Here is a 13,245-nt window from a genome sequence, read left to right on the forward strand (position 1 = left end):
TATAATTTTTTCGATACAATCTTCGCGATCGTTTCGATAATAAATTGAAACAACTTGTCGGAACTTTGAAAGTAGTGGCTAGTTATCACGTTATTGTCGATATCGTATTTCGAGACCAATATCTACGATATCTACGATTTGTTTGTTGAAATAAAGTCGCATATGGCCATACGACACGATAAAGTTCGAAATTGTTATCTGATAAGAAACAAGATCGTGGCCTATAAACGCATGCTTTCATATGGCATGATTATAGTCGGGCATGGCATGAGCATGTGCACGCTGCTTTTTCCGTAATATAGAGGTAGGCATCAGTAAGTAGTCTTTCTCGATCGTAGTTACTTAGAGGGTGCTTCTGGAATTGTATATTACACGCGAGGCGCGTTGTGAGCGTGACGTACGTGTGTCGTGTGTCAATGTACCTACCTATCTACCTGTGTCTGTGCTGTGTGTGACGAGTAACGTACAAATTTACAATCATTTGTCATGGGATTTTTGGTGGTGATGGTCGTGTATGACGTCGAGTACATTTGTGATACCGCGGAGAAGTAACGACACTACCTCTTGATAGATTGCTTTCCAGTAACTAATGGTATTGTATTTTTGATTCACTGTCGAATGGATCAGTGCTGCCAGATCGGAAGAGACCGTTTTTAGTTTGTACATTTTTTTAACAAATTTTTAATTATTTCAAATTTTTTACAATATCTGATACGAAACTGGACAGTTACATAAATTGGACTATAGAATAGAATATTCTATTACTTTTTGAAGAATATTTTATCGTTACGTTCTCTCTAAATTTTATAGAGTGAAACGTCACTCTAAAAGAGTGAAAATTGACTCTGTGGAATTTTTGGAGTGATTTTTCATTCTACAAGTTTTAGAGAGTTTGTTTCTAATTTATATTAAATATTATTTAAAAATGACTGTTTGACATTCTAACGGGGAAATCTCGCTTTCGTTGAATGCGTGAATCGAACGTATTTTTGCACTGTATTATTATACACGTTGGATTGTACATATATATTTTTTTTCCTGGCAGCATTGAATTTGCAAGAATGTCTTGACTAGTAATGTTTGGTAGTTCGAGATACGTTGTGAATCGACGTGGTCTCCGCGGATCGTCGGAATTTCCGGAGCCTGGAAAGGAACCTGAAGAAACACACTCCGACGACCTAGCGACGGCAACGTCGATCGTCTGTGCACATGACGTATTCCGACGAAACTTACTCGTAATCTCGAGCACATTGTATCGTACAAACGGATACAACAGAACGGGGATGGAGTCGTTATCCTTGCGTGTGCTTCTACCGCTTTTCCGTCTGTACAGGGTATCCTCGAATCGAGACGAAAAGTGGACGTGTTAGCGTTGTTCCTGTTTTTTTTAGCTTTAATATTTTTATTGCTTGAGGGGATATTCTAATGTAGAACTACTTAAAAAAAAAAAAAAAAAAAACTGGTGCACATAAATTTTTCTACTTTTACACGTTTGTACATATTTAATTATGTCTGTCAACTGGAAAAATGCGTTTATTTTTTAATTTACATATGTACAAGTAGATGTATAAAAATGAAGAAATATGTGCAGCAGTTTTCTTAAAAAAAAAAATTTCAAAAAATTCTTTTTTTTGCGCTCTGGACTAGAATACCTCCTTAAATCAAAAGTCTATTAAAATAAAATCTATTTCAAATTGGTTTAATGAGATTGGGCTAATATAATTTCATCTTTAAAGTTATTATATTAAAAAAAAATAATTATTTTAAAGTTATTAATGTCTTGTTATTTTCGCCGAGACATTTCGAAATCTTGCAAGAAGTAAACGCTGTCCACTTTTCTTTCGTCAGTTCTGAGATGCTCTGTACGTGTCGGTACTAAAAGGACGAGTGCAATATCTGGTTGTCCGGGGTTACCCGGGGAGAGCCAATAACCATCATCGTCGCCATCGCGAAATAACATTGTGCGTGCACGCGTGTGTGCGTGCGTGCTTATGTGTGCGACACGACGACCGCTTGTAAGATCGCTTTGCAAAAATCCTGCACAACGATCTTCCGTGCCGGAACACCGGAAGATCGATCGTGGAGAATGGAGCCTTCGGGGCCCCCGCTCCGAGCCGTAACTCTTCGTTTTAACAAACATAATGTACGATGTACAAACCACGCGACTAACACTCGCGCGTCGATTAAATGCAGATAATGACGACGCATAAATGCCGTCGCGATACTTAACGGGCGCGCTGATTAAGTGATTTGTTCGATATCTGTTTCGGTCACGAAACATTGTCTTCATCGTGTACTACGTGACTCTTGATACACGTAACTTATCCCTTTTAACCCTAGACAGTACAAGCGATTTTCAATATTCCTTATGATTTCGGCATTTTGGACTGATACAATGTTTTATTAAAAAGATCAAGTTCTAAGAAACAAATTTGAAATTATAAAAATTAATAAAATACGAATATAATTAGTAAGTATTACGTATTGAGTATATATTTTATTAGAACGAAGAAAAGATTTAGGTTTGTTCGCGTTGCTTAAATTACAAATTTTTGCACTTAAAATGAGACAAGTATACATTCGGTTGTTGGAGAGAGAAAAGAAAAATGCAAAAAGTGCAAGCAACACACTTACTGTTTAGGGTTCACATTTCTCATATTCTTCTCAAAATGATCATGATCCAAGCTCAGTATCAATCGAACGAGACGATTTTGACGTTTCGCCTCTGAAGACTCGCGTCGACGCTCGTCTGAGAAGACGGCAGAGTACATCGCACACGATCGCGCGGCGTCTACTCTCTCTTGTAAGGCTAAGTAACCTTTTCTTTACTTAACCTTGCAACCCTTGCGATTTTCCAGTACCGTTTAAAGGGCCGCCACGCTACAACCCGAAACGACGCTCAGTGGCCTTCAGTGGCACTTCCTCGATGATGACGACGAGCTGCTCGGCGAGCAATTTGGGCACCCTCACCAGGATACCGTCCAGCGAACAGCACGCGATGTCACCTAGCGCCGGTGGTACCGCTGGTACCCTTACCAGAACCATCTCGGTGGAACAGTACGCGAGTATCACGCGGGTACCTTCCGCTGAGCAGTACGCTACCACCGCAGCAGCGGCCGTGAGTCTGAATCGAGTACCGTCCACGGAACAACCGTATCCACCACCTCCGTCGTCCGGCGTGCTCGTTCGAGTCGCGTCCGAGGAGAAATACGCGTCGCCCAGCGCTGTGCTGAGCAGGGCCTCGTCCGGCGAGCGATACGACGCCACCCTGATCAGAGTACCGTCCTCCGAGCAGTACCCGACCACTAATACGCTGATCAGAGTACCGTCCACGGAGCAGTACCCGACCGCCGCGGTGGGCCTGACCAGAGTACCGTCCACGGAACAATATCCCTCCACCGGTGGTGGGATCACGATCGTCGGTCAGACGACCGAGTCGAGCCACCACGGAAGCCTCGGCAGAGTACCGTCCGTAGAATCGAGCAGAAACGATTTACCGAGAATACCGTCCGAACAAAACGGCCACCGACTGACGTCGGAGTACCAGAGTCCAAATTCCTTGAGAGATTCTAACGTGAGGTAAGCATAGACAAGAAAATCGCGCGCGAGCGCCGCCGATCGCTGGACGAAACGCGATAAAATCGCGTGGTTGAAGCGAGAGCGGATACGTGGGAAGAAAAGACTCTCTTATCAGAGTTCGACAAAGATAATTCTCGCTTCGGTCGTCGTCACTCGCACAAGCAGCGACGTTCGTTCGGTATGCTCACGCGATCACCGCTGCTTCACCCTGACCAGGACCGATCCGCGTTCGGCTGACTAGAAGAAAAAAAAATAATATATATATATATAAATATATATATATATATATATATATATATATATTACGTCGCCACGCGAATCTTGGTCTTGGTCGGCGCGAAGCGCGACCGATCGCCGATGTAAGCCCCTAAGAGTTGTACGCACCATTTCAAGATTGCCGAGCGCCGCCGAAAATTATTCAAACTTGAGAATGGAGGGACTGACGAGGCTGCAAGAGCACCGGCTCGAACTGCAGCATCGCCTCGATATGCACAGAACGCAGATGGAGATGCCGCCGTCGCCGTCGCCGAGCAGCAGGAGTTTAGCGCCTTTCAGCTCGGCCAGCTCAAGTTTGTCCGAAGGCAGCAATCAGCCGTCCGGCGAAGACTCGGCCAGCATCGTCACAGGTACACTATTCTTTTCTCATTCTATCCCCTTCAACCACCCACCCGCCCTACGATGGTGAGGGGACCAGAACCAAGAAGTCTGCTCCTCGATGATCCACGAACGAACTACGGAAACTTCGTATGTACACCGTGTAGATATCTCGGATCCCACGAGAGAGAGAGCCAACTGTCAAATATACGAGAAAGCGGACGGTCGTTTCTTTTACTGAGCGTATCGCGCATAAAACGACGGACCATCGTCATGTTACATGTATTACCATCACCACCAAAAACCGACGGCGGTGCGCGAAGGTGGTCAAACGACACGATGAAAGAGTTAACCGGACGACATGGCTTTGATGGTTCGTGCATGCTTCCGTTTTTGGTGTCCCCGAGAATATTAGAGATCCCGAGTTAATGGCTCCTCCTTGCCAATCCAGCGAGCGAGCTGGGCGAGGTCCCGCTCGTGGAGAGAGAGAGAGACACGTGTTGCGCTTATTTTCATTAGCGACCGCCTTTTAGGATGCGACGAATGTGATTTAGGTCGTGACTGGCGATTTCTAGAGCTCTTTGCCGTCGTAGAGCATACTCAAGCGACCTGAATTGAGTTGATTTTTCCGAGGCCAAATGCGCTCAAGTTTTGATTTAGCGTTAAGAGAGTTAGTCGTTTTTTCTTTTTCTCTCTTTCTTTCTCTGTCTCTCTTAAGGATTTCGATTTTTTGCATGGCGTTTATCGCTCGGTAAGGCGATTCGGGGAAAAGCACGAGGCATCACGCTGAGTATATTCGATCGTTGTCGATTTCTAGACAAGAGCCTCGGCGACACGGCGTCCGACGTGATCAGCGATAGTTCCGGGGTGGGAACCTCGCAGTCCGACACGACCAATTCATTATCCATTCCCGGCACGACGGTGGTCTGCGTGGAGAACTACAGCAGCGGGATCACCGGCCATCTCACTATCAATCAAGGAGATATCCTTGAAGGTACACCGTCAGGCAAACCATCAGCAAAACGTACTTTTCTCTTTCTCTATTATATAGCTTTGTTGACTCCGCAATATCATCGACCATATAACGTTATTCGCTCTTGTGATTTTTCGCCTTCCCTCATCATTGACATCGTCATTACCACCATGTTCCGTAATTTGGGACGATAGCCGTCTCACTCTGTCTCTCTCGATTTCTGTTTTGTAGGTAACTACCAGAAATATTTTTCTGATAGCAAGCGTGTTTTTGTTTCTTTATTTTTAACAGTCACCGGTGCGACCGACTGCGGCCTCTTGGAAGGGGTCTTGCGCGGACAGGGTACCGGGCTGTTTCCTGCGCATTGCGTTCAAGAAGTTCGATTGCGCCACACAAATATACCTCTGGGCCCGCAACCCGCTAGGGATGGACGAAATCGAGTATTGGGCCGCAGAGAGTCGCAGCACAAGTACTTTGCTACCGCACCCAGATTGAAAAAACCGTGAGTTTCGCTCTCGATTTTTTTTTTTTTTTTTTTTTAATTATTTTCTATATTTAACGAAAGATACAATAATGATTTTGAACTTTTAGTGTCACGTCGGAGCCACGCACTGTTGTTCTTCATCGTTCGAGGAAAGGCTTTGGCTTCGTATTGCGCGGCGCCAAGGCCACTTCACCACTAATGGAACTCACTCCTTCAGCCAAATACCCGGCGTTACAATATTTGGACGATGTCGATCAAGGAGGCGTGGCAGATTTAGCGGGTCTCCGTAAAGGAGATTTTCTCATTCAAGTAAGTTTACTAGTAAATATTAATTTACTGTTGTATATGACGTTTTATTTTTCAAAATTATCAGTAGAATTTTTTATTTTATATTATTTGAATTAAATTGCATTGTTCTCTTGCAAATACTTTAGATCAATGGCGAGGATGTAACGACAGCCTCCCATGAACACGTGGTCGATCTGATAAGGAAATCGGGAGAGTTGGTGCGAATGACCGTAGTCTCGCCGGTGATCAGTCTTCCGAATTCCCAGTCGGCGGCCGCATTGCCAACTAGTCAACCGATTCAGAGACAATATGCAACCTTGCCGCGCAAGGGTAACAACAATGTAGTGATTGGCGGTACGCTCGGCAGGTCTCCAGCTCCTGTACCGCCGCGAAGAGATCCGAAAACCACTCTAAGCGTGGGGCGAGCGAGAGCGCGATCGATGGTCGCGGGATTAGGTAACGGATCAAACATTGGTTTCTTGGAACAATGTATACTCTGTGATACATCCGTGATATGTATTTCGTACAATGTCTCTCGCAGAAGCAGGCGGCGAAAGGGATGATCGCGACGAGATCGCGTCGACCGGTGCGAAGTCGAGCAGCGCGGAGTCGATTCACATGCCGCAGCAGCCATCGACCGGATCGAACACTGGTCAGAACACCCCAGTGCAACCGAGAACAGCCAGTATTCGATCGCGTCCAACCTCCAGCAGAATCACCGCTGCGGAACTTGAAGTAACTATCTCTCATCCGCTTGCGGCACGCGCGTCGAACATGCTCCCTCTCTCTTTCTTTCGCTCGATCACAGAGTCTGTCCGTGCGCTCGTTGTCCTCGAATTGAATGGCATTGTATGCACGAAACGAGATCGAGGCTTCAGCTTCGTCCTTTAATTTCTCTTCCAGGAACTATTTCAGCGGCAGCAGGGTAGCGCCGGCGGTCAATACAGCTCGTCCATGATGAGCTCCTCTCACTTTCAGACTACTGGTCAGTCTACCAAGTCGCATCCATCGTCGCCTGCTAAGACCGGCAGGGTGTACGCGAGCGTAGCAGAGATGAAGCGCAAGGGCAAAGTAAGGATGACCTGCCACTCACAGTTACGAGCTCGCGCTCGCCCTCTCGTTCGCGTGTCTCTTTTTAATATTTACCCTATAATTCACAATAAGCCCGTCGATGAAAGCTGCCCTAAATAATGTCCTTTAATTTGTTTGTTCGTTTATCTCATCCATCAGTAGTTTGATCGAACTTTCTGGCACCCCTTTAAACAACTTTTAATCATTCCTTAATCTCTAATAGATACATCTTTTCTCTACTTATATTCCTCATATCATTACCCATCAATAGTAAGTCGTTGATACTCGACGGTTAAGGATGTCCCGTAAGAAAAGTCTACCAGCGTCAAAAACGTCGTCCGGCGTTCGGTGAACGCTCCTCTCTCTGGGCAATGGTAATGGTGGTTGTTTTCTTTTGCATGTGTGTTATAGTTTGCGCGTAAACCAGTGCGAGCGCACAGCAAAGGGCGATCCTGGTGCGGACGAGACGACGAGGACTACTACTTATATTACTGATCGAAAATACTTTGTTTCTAGCTCGTCCGTGGCTTGCATGATTTCAGGTGACTAAGCCATTTGCTAAATGAAAAAAAAAAATCTGACGTCCGCGAGGGCGTTAGATGCCACCTACAGCTTCGTGTACACGCCTCAAGTATGATTAACCAATTGCTACATTTGCATTTAACCAAATTCAGTGATTTTCCTCAGTTCCTTAAGTCACTCTTCAAGATTGTATAAGCTTATTCTATAAGCATGGAAGGCTAACGATACGTAACTTTCTTCGCAGTATTTGACAATAATAATACTCAAATGACATTTTGCTGAGACAGTAATGTAGTTGATCATGGTAGCTTGGACTTCACGCTTAACAGGAATACGCTTTATCCTCGTATCACATTTTCCCAATGTCCTTTTGCCGTTTGTTTCACTTTATGCCCTTTCACGAAATTTTAAATCACAGTTCTGTAAATTCTTCACGCTCCAAAATTTTCAAAATTAGCAAGACGACGCTGGCGTTCGCGAATCGCAGTTTGTATGAACCTTTCGTTCTTACATTTGCAGTCGCAATCGAGAGTACGCTTCTTCGGTGGCTTGGGCGGCGGTTCCGATCTTCACAGGGACTTCCATAGCACACCGGATCTCAACGTGCAAGCGCAGTCATCCCTTTTGGCAACCAAGTGTCACAGAAGCCAAGAAGATGTAAATGCCATAAACGGAAGAAATGGGCTTCCACCACCGAATCATCCACCACCACCTCCGCCGGTCGGACAGGTCGTCAAAGTGAATGTCGGCGCCAACGTGCCGGACGTCGTTACGCCAGCTTCGGTCTACGATAACATGGCACACATCCAGCAGGTCAAAGGTAAGAATTATTAAAAATTTTTTTTTTCATGACGCCCCTTCGTCATATAAATATGTAGAATTATTACAATATCGTAGGAGCACATCTTTAACATACTTTTATTTTTTTTATGTTTTGTTGCGCCATGAAAAGTATTATTATATTTATCATACGCAGAACTCGCGGCAGCCGCAGTTGACAGCTACGGAGTGATGTCAAGCTTCCGGCCGTCGAATAGTGCGAAACTGTATGCCTCTCCGGAAGACATGAAAACCGTTGGATATCGCTCGCGTAGTTTACCAGCTAATCGTCCGCATCTAAGGAAGTCTCAAAGTCTTCGTAGCACGCCCAGCAGTACGACTTTCAAGTCCAGCGGCAGCCAGCAGGCGCTAAATACCAACATTAACATGAACAGTAACGGAACCGGTAACAATTCGGTCAACAACCAATACGCGCAACCGTTAAAGACGACCAGGAGCCACAGCATAGCCGGTATTCGCGAACGAAAAAAGAAGACTGTTGTGAGCAGCAGCTCATCTATCACAAACCTCTCATCGATTGCATCCGGCGCGAATGGACCTGTGCAACCTACTTCGGCACCGCCGATTCCCGAGCCGGATTACAGTCTGTCGGAGTCGGAGAACGACGAGGGTGAGGACGAGACGGACGAAGATGGCGAATCGGAGATTGCGAAGGAACTGGAGAAAGCGGCGGCGCGAGAGAAGTTGGAGGCAACGCGAGAAACGTCCGGCAACTCCAACACATCCGGCTCGAGTTCGTCGGGCAGTGGTTCACTACCGCATTCGTTTAGCGTCGAGGAAATTCAAAAAGTGCGCACGCAATTAAAGTCGTCCAAGAGTCATCCGAACGACTTTCTTTTGCAACAAAAGCAAGAATCGCTCGTCGAGGATGGCGACAACAGTTCGAGCGGCGTTAGCTCGGACCAAGATGTGCCGGTGGGCCCGCCGATGGGCTTCGACGATACCGCCGTGCGGAATATGGCCAATCAGGAGAGTAACCAGCACACGACTCCGGGAGGCGCGGCTCTACAGACCGGAGCCGGTCCAATTGAAAAGGAAAGCAATCAGACCAAACGACCAGGCTACGGTGGCAGCGGATTGCTGACCAGGCACGCAGTTAGCTTGGCGCAGCTGCCGCCACCGATCGAAGCCGATGCTGAGGAACAGAACAACGATCTGTTCGTACCACCGCCGCCGGAATTCAACGCCGGTCCGTCTGCTGGTGGCCATGACCAAGAAGTAGTAGTGTTCGCGCCGCCGCCGCAGTTCTGTGACAACAAGCAACAAACGCAACAGCAGCAGCAGCAGATCACCTCGCAGAATCGCGTCAAGATAATTGGCGCGATTCCTAAGATCGCTGGGAACCAAGTGAAGGCGTCGGGCGGTCGATTACCGTAGAAAGGAAACCACGCAGAGCACGGATGACTTATTCCGTGTGTTACTTCCCGACGAGAAAAAAATTTTTAACACATACATCGCGATTTCGAAGTCAATATATTTAGAGGCTTTCCGCCTTTTCGGTAGTGATTACCGCGCGACGAGCGCACTAAATTTAGACTACATCGATTCTTCGTAAGAAAGAGGATCACTACGATCCGCGCAAGCGTATATAAAGCGCGGTCGCTTGGACAACTTTTTTCCAAGAGTAAATCGTATTCTAATCGAGCGTCTAGGAGTCGTAGGAAGTATACCGAGGAGATAATCGAGCGCGTTTTTACCAAGTAAGTTTACGAGTGTGAGCGTACGTCCGATTGCACCACAATAGAGGATTGGTTTGTCGCACACGAGCGCACGGTCGATCATAGGTTTATCCAGCGCCACCCTGTCCGTGAGTGAGCCGACAGATCCGCAAATCGATTCGCTGCGTCATAGAGAGAACGTGAGCGGCCTAAGGGCACGAAGGAGCGAATATACACACATTCCGATGGGAGAAGACGAACCGCGCCGAGAGAGATAGAAAAGCAGGAAATACATTTGATGCGTGTACGCGTGCATGAGTTGTGACGCGTGAATGTGCGATGCATATCGGTTTGTTTTTCATATTTCTATCAAACTGCGAGGTGTGTTTTAAGTAAACTTTTTACACGACACGACCACGACACTCTTCGCTCCGAGAAAACACGGAACTGTCGAGACAAGTTTTTGCAAGTCGCTTCTAAACCAATTTTATGCAAAAGCGTTACAGCAGTCTCGCTCACTCTCGATCCCTCTTTGCCGACAAAGCGTCGACGGCGATGATTTCAGTAACGATGACGCGAAAAATCACGTAACTGATTAGTTATTAATATCGAACAAGCGCGATTTTTTTTTTAGTTTCTCTCGTGTCTAGACACTGCTCAAATGCCTAATCACAAAGCTCTACTCGCGAAGTCATTAGAGATTCTTCCTAGTTTGTAATTGCAAATATTATTAATATTAGTGTATTATGATTTTATTATTATATTATTATTAATTATTGTTAGAGCATTGTTATTATAATTATACGGCGACTATTAACGCTCCACTGACGAAACTTTCGAGGAAGCGTAGTCGCGTCACAAAAGAATGTGCAACACTATACTTCGTTATAATGCACCGTCATTACTTCTTAGCTTTTGTAAAGTAAATCGTACTCCTTCCATCCGCGTGAAAAGCGTCCTTGAGCCAGAAAACTTTGTGTTCATACATCACTATTGAACAAGTATGAAAATCAAAGTCGTGCATTCGAGAAATCTTTCGCAAGCACGAAACTGATGATTGAATTGGATTCTCGAGCTCTTTGCACAAGCGCGGCCCAAAATCTTCTTGCAAATTAATTGCGAGTATGTAAATATATATACACACACATACACCGAACCTTCCCGATTATCGTTTTTACGCCTTCGCGAACGCTAAACAAAAATGAATTGTAGCATAAGTACAAGTACGCGTGAGTCGCCGTGTGATTTTTGAGATTTACGAAAAAATCAATCCTATGTTTTTTTTAATGTTCCTTCGATATATTTCATCATTTGTTTGATATAAGCACCGAGATCCGACACAGTGTTTTCTTGAACATTCTTTTATGTGTATGAATACACAAGTAGTTCGAGAGATATTCAGATTTTGTCTGGATATTTTTATCCAAAAAATTGTATTTTTTACATGAAAATTATTAAAATAATAATTTATAAAAATTTCAAAACTATAAAATTATAACACGTAAAACTTTAAAACTATAATGCATTCAATGCAATTTATCCATTATATCTTATACATTTATCTTTTTGTAATTTTCGATTTTGAAACAGCGACAAACTTTTTCTAGATTTTATATATACAATTTATTAAAATTATACTTAGTACTCACAAATCAGAATATCATAAGAAATTTCAATAAATACGCGAAATACATCCGATGATGTTCACCAGATGTACACGCTGTGTGGGATCGCGTATCATTCGCGGAATTATTTTGGAAACTCTCGTGGATCAGCGAAAAGCAATATAACACGACACGCGTGCATCACGACGGCTCGTACAATGCAGCAAACGGAGAGATCGGCTGAGAGACGAGGCTTTGTTTTTCTTTGCCGTGCACGTGGCGCGCGCGGCCACGTGGCGTTCCGTGCGAAGCGCGTGCACGACATCAGCTGCGTGGACCAGCGGATGCGCTAGGCGCATGGTCGCGGCCGAGATTATATATATATATATAAATATAAATATATATAATTACGACATTCCTGCCAAAAGTAATATAGTAGTCTTATATATCAAAATTTACGCAAAAGAGAGACAGTTAACATTGCGTAACACGACGGCGCGTAAGAGGATACACTTTGTAATCTAGTTGTTCCCTCCACACATGCCTGTTCCCCTCGTTTCTCCTTCACGTCGCTATGCATGATTGAACGAGATCTTCGAACACACACAGCGAAGAATGTGTGCTATCCTGGACGAGAGAAGATCCGGGGATTGCCACTGTGCGCGCACGCGAATCTAACTTCCTTGTTAAAACCTACCAGTAAAGTATTTATATATGTATAGTATATGTATATATATATACACGACGCGCAACACAGGGCTGTTCCCTACACGTGACGAGGATTAATTGGCCGCGGAAAATTCGAGAGAAACGCGATGTCTCGCGGACATCGTGGAAATACCGTTAAAATCACCGCTTCGCGTGGTTGCCTTTCCCGCTCGCGAGGAGAACTAAAACACGCCGCAACGTGAAACATTGCGATTTTCAACGGTTTTGTCGGATTAGTTAATTCTTCCTGGAGTTAAAGCCCACTCTCGCATACCGGAATTTAACTCCCGTTACCGATTAATTCGCACCTCGTGTTCGGGGAACGCAGCGTGTGCGATACAGAGTGTATCGAAAAAAAAATTTTTATTCTCCGCGAAAAATCTTAATATTCGACGTTAAAATCGCGACCGGGCGAAAGTACATGAATGGAAACGGTCGATATATCGATTTTTGTGCCATTCGTGCTCGATTCGCTCAACGGTACTCCAAATATTTGTTATATCAGCTATTTAATCTCCCCGATGAAGCCTTCGCTAAGGAAGGATCGGACGCGGATTTTACAGGGAAAACGGAGATATATTCGTAACGTGCATTTCTCGAGACACTCTGTACACGCTCCGAGATGTGAGAACGGCAAGTGCCAAGGAGAGCCATCGAGAGCCGTAGCTCGATAATCGTACTGCGATCGACTGAATTTTTGGACCCACTCTTTATTATCGTCTAGCATTCCTACGTTTAATCTCGCTCCCCTTGCTCATCCTCTTCCACCTATCCTCCGTCATTCTTCATATTTCAGTTATCACTATCATTAATATTATTATCAAGCAATTACTATTAGTATTTTGTATTATAGGTATTGTATTGTAAATTGCAAAGTACGTGCAATGTTTCGACGATGAATAATAATCAATCATGTTCAACTAA

The 13,245-nt window shown here is 44.9% G+C and overlaps 1 protein-coding gene across 11 annotated transcripts in view; it reads left to right on the forward strand.

Moving 5' to 3' along the window:
* The window catches only part of LOC105195119 (SH3 and multiple ankyrin repeat domains protein 1), a 121,428-nt gene extending 108,183 nt beyond the window's left edge, over nt 1-13,245 (forward strand). For 3 of the 11 annotated variants that reach the window (XM_039449895.1, XM_039449896.1, XM_039449894.1), the window contains 10 exons: nt 2,859-3,579; nt 3,973-4,205; nt 4,991-5,197; nt 5,378-5,648; nt 5,738-5,939; nt 6,065-6,374; nt 6,460-6,653; nt 6,822-6,989; nt 8,031-8,331; nt 8,488-13,245. In XM_039449895.1, coding sequence (XP_039305829.1) covers nt 2,859-3,579; nt 3,973-4,205; nt 4,991-5,197; nt 5,378-5,648; nt 5,738-5,939; nt 6,065-6,374; nt 6,460-6,653; nt 6,822-6,989; nt 8,031-8,331; nt 8,488-9,728 — 3,848 coding nt within the window. In that variant the 3' untranslated portion in view covers nt 9,729-13,245. The remainder of the gene's footprint in view (nt 1-2,858; nt 3,580-3,972; nt 4,206-4,990; nt 5,198-5,377; nt 5,649-5,737; nt 5,940-6,064; nt 6,375-6,459; nt 6,654-6,821; nt 6,990-8,030; nt 8,332-8,487) is intronic. The other 8 variants (XM_011160371.3, XM_011160373.3, XM_026133556.2 and 5 more) reach the window with 6 other exon arrangements.

This window comes from Solenopsis invicta, chromosome 5 (genome assembly GCF_016802725.1).
Source record: "Solenopsis invicta isolate M01_SB chromosome 5, UNIL_Sinv_3.0, whole genome shotgun sequence".
NCBI classification, from domain to species: Eukaryota; Metazoa; Arthropoda; class Insecta; order Hymenoptera; family Formicidae; genus Solenopsis; species Solenopsis invicta.